General features: G+C 49.7%; 1 protein-coding gene across 1 annotated transcript in view; it reads left to right on the top strand.

The window, feature by feature from the left end:
• The first annotated feature begins 1,287 nt into the window (after positions 1-1,287).
• Positions 1,288-19,391, top strand: part of CSF1R (colony stimulating factor 1 receptor) — a 33,053-nt gene continuing 14,949 nt past the window's right edge. Inside the window, exons 1-9 of the mRNA XM_010961779.3 lie at positions 1,288-1,397; positions 2,917-3,064; positions 6,133-6,364; positions 10,393-10,650; positions 11,073-11,357; positions 12,982-13,118; positions 13,783-13,942; positions 18,112-18,298; positions 19,162-19,277. Coding sequence (XP_010960081.1) covers positions 6,316-6,364; positions 10,393-10,650; positions 11,073-11,357; positions 12,982-13,118; positions 13,783-13,942; positions 18,112-18,298; positions 19,162-19,277 — 1,192 coding nt within the window. The 5' untranslated portion in view covers positions 1,288-1,397; positions 2,917-3,064; positions 6,133-6,315. The remainder of the gene's footprint in view (positions 1,398-2,916; positions 3,065-6,132; positions 6,365-10,392; positions 10,651-11,072; positions 11,358-12,981; positions 13,119-13,782; positions 13,943-18,111; positions 18,299-19,161; positions 19,278-19,391) is intronic.

Raw genomic sequence — 19,391 nt, 5'->3', positions numbered from 1 at the left:
CTCCGGGGAATCCTTACAGCCAAGTTGTGGATAGTCACTACTGCATTTGCTTGCATCCTTCCGGAAGGCAAACTAGGAGATGGAATTGGTTCCAACATCCTAGGTTTGCTTTTTCATGCCTCTTAAGGCTGTTTGATTTCCCTCTGCTTTTGGTGGGGGGTGATGCAAGGCCATTTTCTAGGGATCTGCACTCCACAGACTATTCTCAGCTCTTGGGTTTGAAACCTGGGATATTGACTAAGCCTTTGACTTAGGGGTCGCTTGCTTGCACTCTCTCCAGACCTTCATTCTTGGGGCGGGGGAGGGGGCAGCCAACCCCTCAGAACCAGCATTAAGGTGGAGTAGTTGAGGGGGGAGGTGGCTAGTGTGCCCAGGTGCTTCCTACAAAGGAACAAAGTGCGCTCTGAGCCACAGATTGGCAAACCCTGGTGCTTTCCTTCATCTCTCGGGAACGCAAGTGTTTCCAGGTGCAGCCAACATCGCCGCATCCCACAAACCCCGAGCTTCTGATAAGAGCGCTGGTTGACTTCGGGCCCAACCCATAAAGCCTGGGAAGAGGGAGCAGGAGCTTGCTAAAGGCAGTTGTTCCTGGCTTTTTTGTGTTTTTGCTGGCGAAGGAGTAAACTTATCTTGAGCGCTGCAGTGGGAGAAACCCAGTCAGCCAACTGCAGAGCTCAGCTTCACTAAGGGCTTGTTTTTCTTCAGGGGATGGACTCCCAGATGGAGAATTCTTCACTGTCCTACCGTCAGCTCTGTCTCACGCTGTGGTCGTTGACTTTCATCAGATCGAGTAGTCAGGTACAACGTTTGACCGTGACTTGTTTTTCTAAGTTATTTTGCAGAAGAGATGTAAAATTATGGGTCAGAGGGAAGACCCTCAGGAAAAGTCAGTCTTGCCTGAGTCAGAACCTAATGATCTTGACTGACGACAGTGGGTGCCTCCCACCGTTCTCCATGCCCTGTGAAGTAGGGGATCCCTGTGAGTCGCCCCGGAGTCTTCCTCCAACAATTCCTCTGGAGCTACAGCTCTAGCCCCAGGCCTGTACCCAATTCAGCCCAGGGGGTGCCCTGCCTCAGGCAGGGCGACATCCACTGAGATGATTTCCCACAGGTCTAGATGACCGGGGTCCACCCAGGGTTTTCGTATGTGTACCCTCCCCCTTTTCTCTCTCTGATTTATGTAGTTGGGGAGAAACATATTTAAAGTGGCTTTCTGTACATGCCTGAATGCCCTGTTCCTTTGTTGGGATGACATCTGCTAACAAAATTAAATGAATTTCTCACCAGAAAAGGGAGACATTCAAGTACTCCCAGATGAAGGCTCCACCCTCCAAGCTGCACTGTTAGAACTGGGAGACAAGCCTCAACCAGAAGTACCTGAAGGAATTCTGCCAAAGGTAAGAGTGGACATTTGGGCTGATGGGAGGCCAGGAAGAAGCAAGAAAGCTGACCCAATAGTAATAGGACTCCGTTCAGGCCCCAAGGCTCCAAATTAAAAGCAATTCCCTTTAAAGAGGCATGCAGAGGAAGGTATGAAGCCCCTTGATAACCACCTTCCTTAATGCCAATTCATCCAGCCTTGTCAATCTCCATATAACATTGCAATCCCACCAGTATTAAAACCAGACTGGAGATTGTTTTGTACAGGATTTGAGAGGCACTAACCAAATTGTAGAAGATACACAGCTGACTGCTAGTTAAATAGCTAAAGTAAATAATTTGGCTGGCCACAAAGCAAGTGGCCAGAACCAAAAGCCCAGACCCCAAGGCCCTAGCACTCATTCCGAGTGTGTCCCTACTCCTTTTAAGCCTCAGTATTCAGAAACGGAGAAGGCTTCTGAGGTTAACAACAGCCTTACTGGCCTTACTAAAAGCAACCATCTCTCGTTTTGGGTTTGCCTCTTTCAATGCAAAGAGACAACAGTGGAGCTTTCACAGCCAAGGGAACTCACAGGGTGTCTGGGGTCCTCGGAACATAATGAAAGTTACACGCTTCATGGAGACTCAGTCTTCGGGAAAGACCGGAAAGATGAATTATACCTTGAAAAAGACAATCGCCAAAATAGGTCAAGAAACCAACTTAATCTGAGATAAGGCCCTGCCAGTTGCCCGGCTCAGGGTGAGAGTTGCCCCTAGAAGCAAGCTCCAATTTGAGCCTTTGTGAAATGTTACGTGCGAGACCCTTCCTTAAGACTAAGTATTATTGCAGTCTTGAAAATGATCATATTGTAAAAGAATTAGATACTCTAAAACAGGTAGTCTCCGCTGTTACTTTATCTGCTATATGTAAAATGCTTCTAGCTGACTAACATTTCCCACAGACGTCCCCCTGCTCTGCATAAGCATAAGGGATTGGGTCCTCCTCAAGATGGAAAAATCAGCACGCTGAGAATCAGCTGCAAACTAAATGTAACCCTTATATGTTTAAAAAGACCTCCCCCACTCACATGATGATTGCCCAGGACTCAGGTGGGACTCACAAATACTTCAATTTCATTCCTTTTATAAAATTCCACGCCCTTAATTAGCAGGGAGCAGCTACAGCGGTCATTCCCCTATTTCCATCAAGGCTGAGGAATGTACGAGAAAGGAGGGAGGATTGAAACAGCACCAGCTTAAACTGGTTTTGCCTCCATAAATAGGCTGTTGATTAATTAAACCTTGAGTTACTTGAGGGAGACAGCACTGCGCCTGTGCCAGATGGGAGCCCATGTCTCCAGGATGACCCTGGAACCAAGAATATTTAGTCTGAGGAAATGTGGCCGCCAGAGCCCTTTACACAGTGAGAAGTCCTTCAATAAGGAAAATCTGGCTTCCAGCAGCATAAGTAGTTTATTAGGGGCTGATTTAAGGCTAGCCAGTCAGCTTCCAAGTTGGAAATTTCCCTAACCCTTTAAATTTCTGTTTAAACCCTAGATTTGAGAGCCTCCCTCTTTTTGCTGATTGACCTCACAGTAAAGCTCTTTCTCTTCTCAAAACCGCTGCCACGCTGGTGGAGTCTGTGCCTGCCTGGCAGCGAGGCCCTGCTCGGCCACATGGAGGAGGAGAATTACTGGGCCACGGGGTAATTCTGTGTTTAACTTTTTGAAGAACTGTCAAACTGATTACCACAGCAGCGGCATCACTTTACCTTCTCACCAGCAATGTACAAGGGTTCCAATTTTTCCACATCGTTGCTGACACTTAGTATTTTCTGGTTTGTTTATTACGGCTGACCTAGTTGGTGTGAGGCGATATCTCATTGTAGTTTTGATTTGCATTTGCCTGATGACTAATGATGTTGAGCGTCTTTTCATGTGCTTGTTGATCATTTGTATGTCTTTTTTGGAGAAATACCTATTCCATTTTTTTTGCTCACTCTTAAATTGAGTATTTGTCTCTGTTGAATTATAGGATATGTGTGTATATATATTCTACATACTTAACTCTCGTATATATGGTTTGCAAATATTTTCTTGCATTCTGTGTGCTGTCTTTATTCTCTTGATAGTGTTCTTTGCACCAAAATGTTTAATTTTGATAAAGTCCAATTTACTTTTTTTTCCCTTTGGTTGCTCGTGCTTTCGGTGACAGAGCTATGAAACCATTTCTAAGTTTAGGTCATGAATATTTACCCCTATGCTTTCTTCTATGCATCTTATAGTTTTAGCCTTTATATTTAGATCTTTGATCCATTTTGAGTTAATTTTTGTGTGGTGTGAAGTAAGGGTCCAACTTCATTCTTTTGTATGTGGGTATCCAGTTCTCTTAACACCAGTTGTTGAAAAGACTGCTTTTTCCCCATTGAATGGCTTTGACTCCCTTGTTGAAAGTCAATTGACCATAGATATGAAGGTTTATTTCTGCAGTCTCAAGTTTATTCTGTTGATGTATGTATCTGTGCTTACGCCAACACCATGCTGCGGTCGCTTTCTGTAGCTTTGTAGTAAGTTTTGAAATTAGGAAGTGTAACCCCGATTTTGCTCTTTTTCAGGATTGATTTGGTTATTGGGCATCTCTTGAAATTCCACATGATCTTGAGAATCAGCTTTTCCATTTCCGCAGTGAAGGCTATTGGGGTTTTGATAGGTACTGTGTTAAATCTATAGATCACTTTGGGGAGTTTTGCTGTTTTTATAATCTTCCAATCTATGAAAAGAAATGTCTTTCCACTTGTTGAGTCTTCTTAACTTCTTTCAGTGATGTGCTGTGGTTTTCAGTGTATATGTCTTGGATTCATTTTGATGCCCTTGCAAATAAAATTATTTTTTTAATTTCCTTTTTGGGCTGTTCACTGCTAGTGTATAGAAATATGCTTGAGCTTTGTGTGTTGATCTTACATCCTGTAACTTTGCTGGATACATTTATTAGCTCTAATAGATTTGGGGTTTTTAATTGTTTTTTTTATAGATTCTTTAGGATTTTTCTGTATATAGGATTATGGCATCTGTGAAGAGAGAGAGTTTGACTTTTTAATTGGGATGCTTTTTATTTCTTTTTCTTCATGATTGCCCTGACTAGAACCTCCAGTACCATGTTGACTAGAACTGGTGAGAGCAGGCATCCTTGCCTTGTTACTGATCTGAGGGTGGGGGTGGGAGGGGGAAGCTTTTAGTGTCTTATCATTGAGTTAGCTGTGAGCTTTTTTATGTATGTCCTTGATCATGTTGAAGATGTCCTTTTTTTTCAGTAGGTTTATTTATTTAGTTATTCTTAGAGGAGGTACTGGGGATTGAACCCAGGACCTCATGCACGCATGCTAAGCCTGCGCTCTACTACTTGAGCTATAACCTCCCCCCGAGAATGTTCCTTCTTATTCCTAGTCTTTTGCATGTTTTATCATGAAAGTATGTTAAACTTTGTCAAAGGGTTTTTTCTGCATCAATTAAGATAATCATGTGGGACTTTTGTTGTTCTGCTGATGTGGTGTACTAGGTTGATTTTTCATGTGTTGAACCATCTTTGCATTTCTGGGGTAAATCCCACTTGGTCATGGTGTATAATCACTTTAATATACTGTTGGGTTTGGTTTGCTAATATTTTATTGAATATATTTGCATCTATGTTCACAAAGGATACTGGTCTGCAGTTTTCTTGTGATGTTCTTGTCTGTCCATTGGTATCAAGATAATGCTGGCCTCATAGAATGAATTTAGAAATGTTCCCTCATCTATTTTTTGAATGAGTTTGAGAAGGATTGGGGCTAATTCTTTAAATATTTGGGAGAATTCACCAGTGAAACTCTTTGGTCCTGGGCTTTTCTTTTTGGGGAGGTTTTTGATTATTGATTCAATCTCTGCTAGTTATAGGTCTAGTTAGTTTCTGTTTCTTGAGTCAATTTTGGTTGGTATTTATGATTACTAAAGGTTAAAAATACTTCCTGAAAAAAATGTTTATAAAAAATGTATCTAAGCAGATGGAAAGAATGATCATTTTCTTGGATCAATGTTCTATTGGAAATTTTTTGGTTTCAAGAAGTAACTGACAACCATGTTAATAGAAATACGAAGAAAAACACTAAAAGAATAAACTGAAAGGGGTGAAAGCAATTGCCTCTAGAAAAGGAGAGGAGAGAGAAATGCCAGTTTTCTTAAGATATATAGTAGCACAATTAGAGTCGCTCTGAAAATAAACAAATGTAATTAATCCACAGAAAGGCAGTTCTACATCCAGGCCACCTGGATCCGCATTCCAGCTCAACCATTTGGTAGCCATGTAACCGTGGGCAAGTTTACAGTATCTGAGCTCTCTGAACCTCAGTTTCCCCATCTGTGAAATGGGAATGACAATGGTACCTACCATAAAAACTTTTTTTTGTGGAAACCAAAAGAGACACTGAATGTAAAGGGCTTGGTTTCTGAGTGTCTTGTAAATGGAAGCTTCTTGATGCTATTATCAGGCTCTCCCAGACCAACCCAACTTCCCTTTCAGCTCAGCCAGAGCCACCTGGCCCCTCTGAAGACACCTGTTTGTGCTACTGAGAGAATGTGTGACCCTGGGCAAGGGGACCCTTGGTGGAGGCTTCAGAAAGGCCCCATACTTAGCCAGTTCTGCCCCAGACTCCAGCCCTTCCCCCTGGGGGTCATGGCTTTGTGTATGTGTTATTTTTTTTCTTAAGCCAAGATTTCCAAACTCTGTGGTTGCCTTGCCTAGCTAAAAGGGGAAGAGGGGGATCAGCCCAAGGAGAAGGAGGAAGAGGAAAACAAGACAAACAGCCAGTGCAGTGGAGAGGAACGTGTGTCCAGTGGTGCTAGTCCCTGCGGAGCTGGTAGCCAGGAGTCGAGTTCCCTGCCTACCCCCAAGCCTGCATCAACCTGCCACCTCCCTGCTGAGGCCATGGGCCCAGGGGCTCTGCTGATCCTGCTGGTGGCCACAACCTGGCATGGTAAGAGCAGAGCTGGGGCTTTGGGGGGTGGCAGGGGTGTGACAGAGAAGGGTCCGTGTGGAAGGGCTCTGTAAACCTTTGCCCCTTACTGGGTGTCCTCAGTCTGTGCTTCCATCTCCCCAGCCTTGGACTGCAGGATTGTGGGTGTCTGCTTCGCAGAGGCAGTGGGGGTAAAAAAAAAAAAAAAAAAAGGGTGTGAGTGGGGTGGAACCGTCCTGGCCAGGGCTGCTGATCTGTCCCACCTCGAATGTTGACTCTCCGTGTGTGCTGAACATGTTTCTAATGATCTCAGGGCTTCGGTCAATAGCAGGTTGTTGGGGATGGCGATGGACTAAACTAAATGCTTTTCAGACTTCACTGTGTGTGCAAATTCCCTGGGGATCTGGTTACAGTGCAGATTCTGATTCAGTAGGTCTCAGGTGTGGCCTGAGATTCTGCATTACTAACAAGCTCCTAGGAGATGCCAATGCTGCTGGTCCAGATCTACACTGAGTAGGGAGGCCCCCAGAGAACCCCCAATGGCTCGGCTGGCCTGTGACTCACTAGGAAGGACCTGACTTGGAAAGGTCTGAAGACACAGTGGTCCTTCCTTGGAAGCCTTGGGTAAGGGCTCAGAAGGAGAAGTAAGAGTTTAGCGTCTCTGGCTCAGGGCTCAGGAGAGGTAAATTAAAAAAAAAAAAAAAAAAAGTTTTGGAGGACTTGGTAATTAGGTTTATTTTATTTTTATTAATTTGTTTTTCTTAATGGAGGTACTGGGGATTGAGCCCAGGACCCCATGTATGCTAAGCATGTGCTCTGCCACTGAGCTGTACCCTCCGCACCTTCAGGAGAAGTAAATTTGGGAGGAGAGAGTACAGGGTAGAGGCTTGCCTGGGGGAGGACAGGAGCCTAGAGCCTTCCTAAACACAGTTTCCTGGGCCTCAGGACAGAGCTGTGGGGCAGACCCCACCCTAATTCTGCCCCTCTGGCAGCGGCAGTGATGCAGAATCTCCTTCTAAGAGGGTGTCTAACTGGAGGTGGGGGGCTGAGTGCTTGGCTTGTAGTGCGAGTTGGCCCAGCAAACACATGTTATATTGCTTGTTTGGAGGGAACTCGGAGAAGGGTGGGGATTGGGGTTGGAGTGGAACAGCAGCCTCTGCTCTGGCCTCCCCTCTGTCCTAGGCTGCAGGACCCTGGGGAGTAGGTGCGTCTGGTCCCAAATGAAGAGATGGCTCCCTGAAGATCTTTTTCTGGCCCAGTTAATCCCACTGAGTGTCTCTCCTTTTTTACTGAGATGTAACTTACCTACAGTAGAAAGCACATTCTTAAGTGTCCAGTGATGAGTTTTGACAAGTGATGAGTTTGACATCATCTCAATTTAGATAGAGAATATTCCCTTCACGCTAAAAAGCTCCATGGGTTTTACTTCCCTGCCTTGTCCTGTCTTCACGTCCAGAACCTGCCTGCAGGGCAGCACTGCTGGGAGGAGGGGGTGGCTATCCAGCATCTAGCCCCAAAGGAAAGAAGAGATGGGGACAGTAGGCTGGAAACAAGCTTTCAGCTCAGTAGACCAGCGGTGAATGAGGAGAAGTACAGGGGGCTGCTGTGAGAAAGCTGGCGGACAGGGTCAGAACACCCTAGAGACCAGGAGAGGCTCGCTAAGACCCTAGGCTGAGGAGGGGACTGCCCCAGGTTTTGGTGTGCAGTGTGTGTGTGTGCTGGGTGAGTGGAGTGGAGGTTGGAGCACAGCCTGAGAGCTGATGATGGAGGGGTCTCCCAGGCAAGTCAAAGCGGGTGGAAAGGTTTGGGCAGCCGAGATGGTGGAGTGGAGGGGAAGCAGGGGTCCAGCACCAGGCTAGGGAGGGCAGGCCTGAGCAGGCTTTCCCTTCTGCCAGCCAAGCCAGCAGCAGGGCACTAGGGCAGAAGTTGAGGCTGTCAGCCTTGTCCTGTGTGAGTATCTGAGACAACAGGACATACAAAACAGGACAGATGCCTCTGACTACACTTCCAGGAGGCCAAGGCTGGGCCAGAGGACAGGACGGGGGAAGGGAGAAGGCGCTTGTGAGACCAGGCAGCAGCAGAAACAGAACGCGGAGCCACAGAATCCGAGACCGCGGGGTGTTAAAGCATAGACTGTACGACCTTTAAATGTTAAAAACTTCAGCTATCAGTGTCAGGACCAGAAGGAAGGGAGCAGTTGGAGCAGTAACCCAGGGCAGGAGAGTTGACTGAGTTAGTGGCTGAGTATCACCTCATTGAATCCTCCTGAGACTTCTCAGAGGTGAGAACTCAGATTATTCCCATTGGAAGGGAGAGTAGCCTGAAGGTCAGAGGTTAAGCAACCCACCCAGTTAGCAGCAGAGAACCAAGTTTCAGACCCTCGCCGGTGTGACCCCACAGTCCCGGCTCTTCCCTGTAACAGCCCAGCTGGGGGACCTGCGTGGCTGCAGCAGCGATAGAGCAGCACCTGCTCTGCTGGGATTTGCCAACAGCCCGTCAGAAATGCCACTTGCTCCTCTCCCTGGTGTCACACAGCACGGGAGGGCTGGCTACTCCCCCCTGCCCCCCCCACCCGTTGGCCTAGGCTGTATTCACCAGTTCACTCAGTCCTTTATGCTGATCAGAAGCTCGGGTGGAGAGGCTGCATACCTCAGATGGATACAAAATCAAAACAAATTAAGCCACCCTGAAATCACGTGACAGATCTTTCTGATTCTGGAGCCTATGATGATGGCAGAGGTTGGTGGGATGGAAAGATTCATTTAAGGAGCTTTTGTGTGGGACATTGGAGCAACCCTGAATTTACCTGGTGCCTTCAGGGCTGGTGTCTGTGTCCCCATCACTGGAACTCAACCAGAGGTACCTCGTGGGTCAGTGTCAGAGCCAGGTCCCACAAGCCAGGACGTGCTGATGTCCAGCAGGTGGTACTCCCTCTCCTGGGGCAGAAGTCTCTCCCCTAGAGGGGACAGTGGCCAGGAAGCAGAAGTGAGACCATCCCTGGGAGAAGGGCTGCAGGCTGAGCGGAAACCGGGCCCGAGCCTGGTGCCAGCAATGTGTTTCCGCCTGTGCAGGCCAGAGGGCGCCTGGCAGCCCCTCCAGGGCCTTGAATCAGCTCTCACTTCCCTCCTGTGCCCCTATTTTAGGCCCTGGAGAAATGCTGACGCTGCAGAGCCAGTGGGCCTTCTTCCCGGAGGGCCTGGGATGAGTTTCAAGTTCTCTTTTCTCCTTCAAGAAAATTTTCCTTAAAAGAGACCGTCTCCCCACTAAACACAGCAGTGCTGGGGTCACGGTGGGCTGCTGGGGGTAAACTAGATAATAAACATAAAGGCTAGGCTTTACTGAGCATTTGGTGACAGGCGAGCAGGTGATGTTCTGAAGGCTTCCCATACATTTAAACCCCTTGACATCCCAATAAATGGGTGCAATTATGGTCCCCATTTTATAAGTGGGGAAACTGAGGCACAGAGCCTCTGAACTATCCCACTGTGCTACAGACCAGATGTCCAGTGACAGGAGTGGGCACACAGAAAGCTCCTGAACATTTCTAACTCTGCTGGGCTAAGATCCTACACCCATTTTCTTCCACCCATGGAGGACTTTGCCATGAATGTTCTGTTGCTTCCTTTGCTTGCTTGAGGCTCCTGTGTTGAGGCAGGCCCTGGGCTTGGCATCAGGGTTGCACCCCACTCGTACATAGGACTAAGGGAGTCCATTCCTGGGGGGAATGATGCAGCTGGGAAGACTGAGGCTGGAGGCTGGGAGATCCCCATGGGACGGTGGCTAGGCGGAAGGCCAAGAAATCTCCCTTGGCAGAGAAGGGGACTGCTGTGGGTATCAGAGCCATCAGTGCATCAGCAGCAGGTTTGGGGTAGGGGGCTGATCAAATGACCAGAGAAGGGCAGCAGCTTGTTCAAGGCGATCCTGCAAGTCACAGCTGGACCCCAGAACCAGAACCAGCCCTGCTAGGGCAGCACCCATCTCAGAGGCAGGGTGTGGACCAGGGGTTGTGACCTCAGGCCTCACTTCTGTTTGCCACCACCTATCACCAGGTCAGGGGGTCCCAGTGATTGAACCCAGTGGCCCTGAGCTGGTTGTGGAGCCCGGCACAACTGTGACCCTGCGATGTGTGAGCAATGGCAGTGTGGAATGGGACGGCCCCATTTCTTCTTACTGGACCCTGGACCCTGATGCCCCCAGCAGCGTCTTGACCACGAACAATGCTACCTTCCAAAACACGGGGACGTATCGCTGCACTGAGCTTGGAGACTCCCTGGGGGGCAGTGCTACCATCCACCTCTACGTCAAAGGTAAGGACTCTGAGGCCACTCCCAGGAGGACTAGCCAAGCAGTGCCCACCAGGAATGGGCTGGAGGGCTGGGCTGTAATTTTAACAGTCATAACATACCAGCTCCACCTTTACTGAGCCTGCCACGAACAAGGACCTATGGCAGTGTTTCTAAGGTAGTCTTCACAACAACCCTGTGAGGTGATTCTGTGATTATGCTCGTTTTTCAGAGGCTTAGAAGGGTTAAGTCATTTGCCCAAGGTCACACAGCATCAAGTAGTGGGGCTGGACCTGGGTCCAGAGCCCCAGGCATCAGCCGAGCTTCCTTGGTTTTGTGTGACTTCAAGCAAGTGATCAGTATTTCTAAGCCTCCTCATCACCACTGTCCAGGGACCACTTATCCTGCTGAAGGGAGGGCACTAATCCTGTCTCCTTCTACCCCAGACCCTGTTCGGCCCTGGAAGATTCTGGCCCAGGAGGTGACGGCGCTGGAGGGTCAGGATGCGCTGCTGCCCTGCCTGCTCACTGACCCGGAACTGGCGGCGAGCGTTTCGCTGGTGCGGGTGCGTGGCCGGCCTGTCTTGCGCCAAACTAACTACTCCTTCTCGCCCTGGAATGGCTTCACCATCCACAAGGCCAAGTTCATTGAAAGCCAGGACTACCAGTGCAGCGCTCGGGTAGGCGGCAGGACAGTGACGTCGATCGGCATCCGGCTTAAAGTGCAGAGAGGTGCGTGGGCGGGGAGGGACGGAGAGCTGGCACCTGGCCTGACGGGAAGGAACGGGGGCACCTGCTTTCTCTTCTTCCTTCCAGTTGCCCCACAGTCACCTACAGGGCAAGACATCAAGGTGTTGGGTACAGGGACGCAGACCACATGCAAGTCAGTATCTCAGTAGGCAAGGTGATCTCAGATCATGAGATAGGCTGTGAACATCATTAAATGGGTGATGGAATAGAGACTGGGGTGGGGGGGAGCCCTGCAGAGAGAGTGACAGTTTTCTTGAGCAGAAATGTGAATTATGAGAAGAAGGTAGCTGTGCCAAGATCCGCTTCAGCAGAGGGAACAGCAGGTACACAGCTGTGAGGTGGGAACTGAGTGTTTCAGGGATGGAAGGAGGGCCTGAAGCTCTCCCACACCCTCAGATGTGGATTTCCCACTCAGTGCCCGCCTGGTGCCCAGGCCGGGGGGTGATGGGTGCATGAGACACCTCTTACTTGGGGGCACCGTTGGTGGTGAAGCCTCATTCATGTTCCCCCTTGTCCCTGCTGGGCTGATGGATGGGATTCTGGCTTCTGGAAGGGCTAGTGTGAGTCAGCAGGGCCCCAGACTCAGAACCTGGGCTTCAGGCAGGAATAAGGTGCCTGTCGTGAGGCCAGGGTCAGAGCGGCATGGCTGGCCCAAGGCCCTGCACTCTGAGGCCACGAAACCTCTGCGGAGAGTCACAGGCCCCTACTTTGTGTGCAGAGAAGGTCATGAGGGCTCTTTGCCTGCACCTCATCTTGCAGAGGGAGCCCCGGGCTGGCTGGGAGCCAACAGCCCTGGGCCTTAATTCTGCTGTGACCCTCTCAGTGACCAGGGGTGAGTTCCCTAGTGTCTCTGGACCTTGAGAAATGGAATTAGATTATTTTTCAACAACAGCACAGCCACGAATATTAATTCAATGCCTACTATGTGTCAGGCACTGGGCTAAGTGTTTAACCAGGAAGATGGACTAGAGAGAAAGTAAATACCAACAGTGAACAAGAAACCACGCTGGAGAAACTGGGGTCGGGGGTGGGACAAATTCAGCTAAACTGTCCCAGGAGGCCTCTGAGGAACATTTGAGCTAAAGATCTGAAAGCAACCAACCAAAGTGCAGGAGGGAGCTTTCCCGGAGGGAAGGGCAGGTGCGAGGTCCGGGTGGGAAAGGCGGTGGCCGCGGCGTGGCGAGCCAAGGCTAGCAGGTGTGCAGGCGTTGGGAACAGGGCTTGGGGAGGGGAGAGACTTCAGCTTCTATTCTGCGAGTGATGGGAAGCCTTCGAGTATTGGCACAGGAGAGGGGCAGTATCCAGTTTTCATTCTAAAGAGCTCACTTAGGCTGCTGTGAGGAGTCAGGGACGAAGCAGGGAGGCCTCCCTGGTGGCTGTGGGAGTCCAGAGCATAGAGTGATGGTGAGACTGGGGAGAGGGCAGCGGCGGTGGTGACGGAGGGAAGAGAACTTTTCAAGCTCTATTTAGGAAACAGGACATGTTGTGGGGAAAATTGAGGCATCAGGGCTGCCTCCCAGGATTTGGGATGGGAGCCTGGCCCATGGCAGGAAGCAGAGTGCCTGCTCTGGCCTGAGAGTTCATGGCAGTCTTCCCCTGATCTCAGTCGTCCCAGGGCCCCCGACCTTGACACTGAAGCCTGCAGAGCTGGTGCAGATTCAGGGAGAGGCTGCCCAGATCGTGTGCTCAGCCAGTGACGTTGATGTCAACTTCGACGTCTTCCTCCAGCGCGGAGACACCAAGGTCAGTCCTTGGGGAGACAGCAGGGTGCAGTCGGCCCCTCACCCCTGCATGCCCGGCCCTGCAGGGTAGAGCCCCTGGCCTCGCCTCAAGCTGGCTCTCTGGGCTGAAGGCACAGCCAAGGCTCAGGGAGAGGAGTGGACACACCCAACATCTCACTGCCAGTCAGTAGCTGATCCAGAAAAAGGACTCAGGCTCATGCCACTGAATCTTGCGGGGAGGGGACAGTATTCCACCCCGTTGACCCATGACCTTTGCCCCAGCCATAGATGAGAGCCACGTGTCAGCTCACTTCTGAGTTAGCAGGGGGTTCCTCGGCCACCCTTGAAGCCCAGGGATATAAAGGTCATTTCAGAAAAACTCTGGAGTGAGGAAGGAAGAGGGAGTTTTCTCAGGAGGAAATGACACGAGGCTGCTTCTAAGAACACCGCCCCTCTGCACTGTGCCTACTGTGCGCCCATCCTGGCCCTCTGCCATTTGCAGGCTGTGTCTCACTCTTCATTACAGCTCTAGGAGCATGGGGCTGCTGTCAGCCCCACTTGGCAGATGAAGCTGAGGTTCAGTTCAGTCCCTCATCCAAGGAAAGGCAGATAGTAATCCTTAAAGGCTGAGAATCTGAACCCAGATCTGAACCTCGGTATACCATTTCTATTCCTTCTGGCTGCAGCTCTCCATCTCTCAACAATCTGACTTCCATGAGAACCGGTACCAAAAAGTCCTGACCCTCGGCCTCGATCACGTAGGCTTCCAAGATGCTGGCAACTACACCTGCGTGGCCATCAATTCCCAGGGTGTCCGCTCCACCTCCATGGTCTTCCGGGTGGTAGGTGAGCATCGGGGTGGTGGGGGAGGGTTGACAGGGATCCTGGGGTGAGGGGGGTGTACAAGGGGATTAAGGAGGGAGCTGATAGTGGAGAAGGGGGAGATACTGTTAGAATAGCTCACAGGAATCCTCTTAACCTGGGCCTGGCTGGGGAGCCACATCTCTGGCAGCCTTCCCAGATTACCCCCAGAATCCCCCTCTCCCGCCCTGAAGCTCCTACAGTGCGTGGCTGCATGGCTGCATTTCATTCTAGCATCATTGTGTTCTCTTTGGGGATTGGTGTCTGGTAGCTCCCTCCTGGGCTTCACTGTTCACTCATTCATTCATTCCTTTATGCCTGGGATACTCTGGTCACATGGATATGTGACCAGATCACTCAGTGTGGCCACAGGAGAATCATGGGTTGTCCTGGGAACACCACGGGGGACCCCCAATCCAGGCTTGGACAAAGTGGTCTCTAAGCCGGGACTAGAAGAATAGAGGTGGGTTAGCCAGGCAGAGGGGTGGGAAAGCAAGGAGAACAGCACTCCTGGCAGAGGGAACAGCATAGTCAAGGCTCGGCGGCAAAGAGAACAAAGAACATTTGAGACATCAAAGAAGCTGACAACAGCCCGGATGTGGAGCAGTGTGAGGATGGCCACAGGGAAGCAGGGATGAAGGTGCTGTCCGATGGCAAGGTGGGCAGGTGGTTTGCATCATATCCATTGGGAGGTCATTGAAGGTTTTCAAGAGGAGAGTGATGAGATCAGAATGCGCAGAAGGCCACTGTGTGGTGGCCAGGAGCCACAGTCCTGGGTGACATTCCAACCTGGCTCCACCAATGACTTACGTAGGTTGAGGAATCTATTTCCCCATCTGCAAAATGGGGATACTAACAGTAACTGAGAGGTTCTTGTGAGAATTAAATGAAAATACGTATGCGTGTACATATATACATATTCTTGAAGTGCTTAGAATGGGACCTGGCAGAGTAAATAGTGTCTAAGAGTGTGTGAGGAGATGTTATTTGAGAAGGCTCAGCCCAACGTCATGTGGACAGGATGGGAGACTAGAGGCTGGAGACCCATCAGGGCAGTTAACGCAGTGGTCCAGGCTAGAGATGGTGAAGAGTGCTGGACCATGGTGGGGGCCCAGAAGAGTCTGTTACCCAAAATGATTTAGGAGGGATAATGGAAAATTGGTGGCTGCGGGGATGTAGGGGTGAAGGAGAAAGGAGCCAGGATGACTTCCAGGCCTTTGGTTAGAGTGACTGGGTGGGAGGCAGTGCCAGTCACTGGGCTGAGAATCCAGAAGCAGAGGGGAGTTTCTTCAGAGTGGGGACAGGCTTGGAGTCATTTCAGTCTGGCCATACCTTGTGTGATAAGTGTTATGGGAGACTGAGGGGAAGTTGGGGGAGGCATGAGAATTGCTACCCTCATAGCATAAGCAATGCACTAGATTTGCAGGATCGTGTAAGCTCTCCTGGGGGCTCCACCCCATGCCAGGAGCTTTGAGGGCTAAGGGAGGAGAGAACACTGAACTGTCTCCCGGTTACGGGTTCCAGTCCTGCTGTTTCCTAGTGTAGGCAAACAGTCACTCAATAGATGTTTGTCTTCCTTCACACTTCTGGCCAGATACTTCTAAATGCTGAGGTTACAGCTACAAATGAAACAGATACAAAAATCCCTGCCCATGTGAAGTTTGTACTCTAGTTTGGAGAAGGTAAGCAACAAGCAAAATATTTTTTAAAAATCACTTTCATAGGGTTTTCAGTTTAAAATTAGGGTGGTCATCAAGGAAGGTCTTACCAGAGAGCTGACATTTGAGCAAAGACTTGAAGTTGGTGAAGGAGCAAGCCATGTAGCATCTTGGAGAAGAGAGCTCCAGGCAGAGGGCATGCGAAGTTCTTCAGGCAGAACTGTGTTCGCCACTTGCAAGGAGCAAGTCAGCCCGTGTGGCTGGGGTGGATCTCGAGAGGAAGAGTGGTACAAGATGAGGTCAGAGAGGGGACGGGGAAGACCCCTGCGGGCCAAGGTCAGGAGCGGGGCTTTTCCTCTTGACAGAGATAGAGTGCCATCGGAGGGTTTGAGGACGGGGGTGACATGACCTGACTTGGATGGAACAAGATGTAACACAGCTGTCGGGTGCTTTGAGGAGGACTGTTTAGAGGGAGACCAGGGTAGAAGCAGAGGGACGAGTAAGGAGGCCACGGCAGTCGTCCGAGCTGGAGGTGACGGCGGCTTGATTAGGGTGGTAATGGTGGGAAGTGGTTAGAGTTTGGGTGGATAGATAAGTAGATGGCTAAGGGGGAAACAGAACAAGAAAATGGCCTTGCCCTAAAACCTGACAAACTCAGAAAGAGAAGACAGCTAACTAAAGGGAGAACCAGATGCATGAGGCAGAAGGGAGCCTAATGAACGCGTGATCCAAGAGGGCAGCAGAAGGCACTGTGCTGAGAGAAGTAAGTCAGACGCAAAGGCAAATACTGTATATTGTCGCTTAGAGATGGAATCTGAAAAATGAGACAAATGTAACAAAGAAAACAGACACATGGATATAGAGAACAATCTAGTGGTTACCAGTAGGGAGAGGGAAAGGGGAGGAGCCACAGAGGAGCGGGGAACTAAAGAGGTACAGCCGTTACGCACAAGATGAGCTACAAGCGTACACTGTACAACATGGGCGTGTGGCCAAGAGTTTATAATAACTATAAATGGAGTATAACTTTTGAATCCTGTGAATCACTGTTGTATACCTGAAACTTTTATAATATTGTACATCAACTCATACCCCAATTTAAAAAAGAAAAAGAAAGCAAAAAAAGGCAACAGGAATCCAGTGGCGAGAGAGCTCCTGGTAGCCTGGACTGACGGGTGGAGCCTCCCTGATGGGGATGAGTCTTGAAGGATGAGAAGGAGCTAAGTAGAAGAGAGGAAGAAGACAGGGTTCCTGATAGAGGAAACGATTTGAGCACAGCATCCAAGGTTGGAACGACCGCGGGTGTGTTCAGGAGATGTTGGGAGACCGAGATGGATGGAGAACTGAGTGTGTGTGTGTGCGTGTACGTAGGAAGAGGGGAGATGGCTAGATGGGCATAGGGAGACCTGCTTGAGAAGAGCCTTGAATGCCAAGCTGAATAGTGGAGGTGATGGGGAGTCATGGGGGTTTTCTGAGCAGGCACGTCACAGGGTAGAAGAGTGAATTTTAGATTTCATAGACTGCAGTAAGAAGAAGAGCTGTTAGAGATCATCTAGTCCAGGGATTTTTGTAAAGCCTTGGGATTTTAAGAAGGCGTTTCAGGACTTCCATAAGAGGCACAGAGAGGCTGAGTGAATGGGGGTTCTTGCCACTACTCCTTTGCCTGAGATTCAGTCAGAGCAGCTTGATTTTCATTCACGCAACATTTCATTCACCAGTCAGGACTCCTGCGATATAGATGACAGAAACGAACTCAAACTGACCTAATCAAAGAGGATTTTATTGGCTTTATAGTGACAAAACCCATGGATATGAGCTTCAGGTATTGTTGGATCTAGGTGTTCAGATGTGGACAAGGATCTGTTGCTTCCCAACTCTCAGCTCTGTTTGTCTTGTGGGGCAGCACCAAGCTTGGAGATTCCAGTGGAATGAGGGCTTCTTTTTTCCCACAGTTCCAACAAAAATCGTGGAAATGAGTGTCATGGACTCATGTGCCTACCCTAAACCTATCACTGGTCCAAAGGGGACAGATTACCCTGATTGGCTGGCCTGGGTCACAAGCCCACTTCAGAGCTGAATATGGAAGCTGCATTGAATAAGCTATCAGAAAAAGGGGAAATGGGTGAGGGTATGTGGATGGGGGAAGCAGACTTTCTTAACTGCTAGAAAAATTTTCAAAAACTTACATCAACATAGATATATTCATTCTCTTCATCTTATAAGTAAAGAGGTAGAGGCACCAAGGAGGAGAAGAATTTGCCCAGGTTCTCCCAGGAACTCAGAAGAGTTCAGAGCCCTGGGCTTTGGGGGTGTGGATAGTGGGAAAAGAGATGTCAGAGGGCAAGTCTTGGTTGGCGGTGGGGTCTGTGTGCCTGGCACACAGTAGGTGCTGAGGGAGGGTCTAGCTGAAAGACTAGATCACTGGGCACATCACCAAATGAACAAACTGGGGCATCTTCCCACTAACGCCAGAGCTCTGTGTGTTCTGCTTTCCAGAGAGTGCCTACTTGAACTTGACTTCTGAGCAGAACCTCCTCCAGGAGGTGACCGTGGGTGAGAAGCTCGAACTTAAAGTCAAGGTGGAAGCCTACCCGAGCCTGAAAGGTTTTAACTGGACCTATCAGGGACCCTTCTTTGGCCACCAACCCAAGCTCAATTTTGTAACCATCAAGGACACATACAGGTACCACCTATTAGCTCCCATCTGCTTAGCCCCACAGCCAGCTGGAGAACGCTTCAGCCGCGTGTCAGGACATTTGGGTCCTGTGTGACCTGGAGCAAGTCCCTTCCCTTTTCTGAGTCTCATTTTCCTTGACTTTGTAGAACCTCAATGTCATTCATTTGTGTCTAAGATGTAGATCAAATTAGTATGTCCCTCTGCTCTATATTCTTGGGAGATCCTGTATCCTCAACAATTCTACCGTATCTTGGGGGTGTGCATTCTCATAGGCAGGCTCTCTGTCAAGCAGTCTGAATACATATCCCTTTAATCCTCAGGCCAAGTCTGAATTATTACCATAGGTGTCACCCTCACAGAAAAGGAAGCAAAGGATCAGAGAGGTTAAGTACTTGTCTAAGGTCACACAGCTAGGAAATGGCGACATCAGGACTTGAGCCCTGGTCTCTGAAGCCCCATGGCTACTTCTTGCCTCTCTTCCCTCTCATAGTCCCTCTCGGCAGGGTTGGCGCTTTAGGGATGGAAGCTGACCTGGGAGCTGGCATTTTAGCAGGGATTGTTCAACTCAGTGATGGTGGTGAAAGTAGGTGCATTCAGTTAGGCCTGTGACGTGCTTCCCAGTGTCAACACTTTACAGACTTACATCTACTAAACTTCAGAACAAAACTGCTTTACAGATGAGAGAGGCAATTAAGGAAATTGGGTTGGTGGTTTTTCCATGTCTCAGCGGCACCCAGCCTGGATACCTGGCTCAGCCAATGCCTTTGTGCCCTGGACACTTTACCAAAAATGAAACAAAGCCCTTGAAGGTGGTGGTCTGAGCCCACTTACCTGACAGGGGCCATACCAGGGCTTTTCCTCTCACGCAGATACACCTCCGTCCTCACCCTGCCTCGCCTGAAGCCCTCTGAGGCCGGCCGCTACTCCTTCCTGGCCAGCAATGCCAGACACGAGGAGTCCTTGACTTTTGAGCTCACCCTTCTATGTGAGTGATGGAGCAGGGCTTGGGGACATGGGGTTCGCAGGACTGCTGGAGAGAAGAGCTAGGGGAGGCTGGGGAGGGGGAGAGCAGGCTTAGGGTGGGGCAGTCAGACGAGGG

The sequence above is a fragment of the Camelus bactrianus genome, chromosome 3 (genome assembly GCF_048773025.1).
Source record: "Camelus bactrianus isolate YW-2024 breed Bactrian camel chromosome 3, ASM4877302v1, whole genome shotgun sequence".
Classification (NCBI taxonomy): Eukaryota; Metazoa; Chordata; class Mammalia; order Artiodactyla; family Camelidae; genus Camelus; species Camelus bactrianus.
This window is presented reverse-complemented; position numbering and strand designations above follow the sequence as displayed.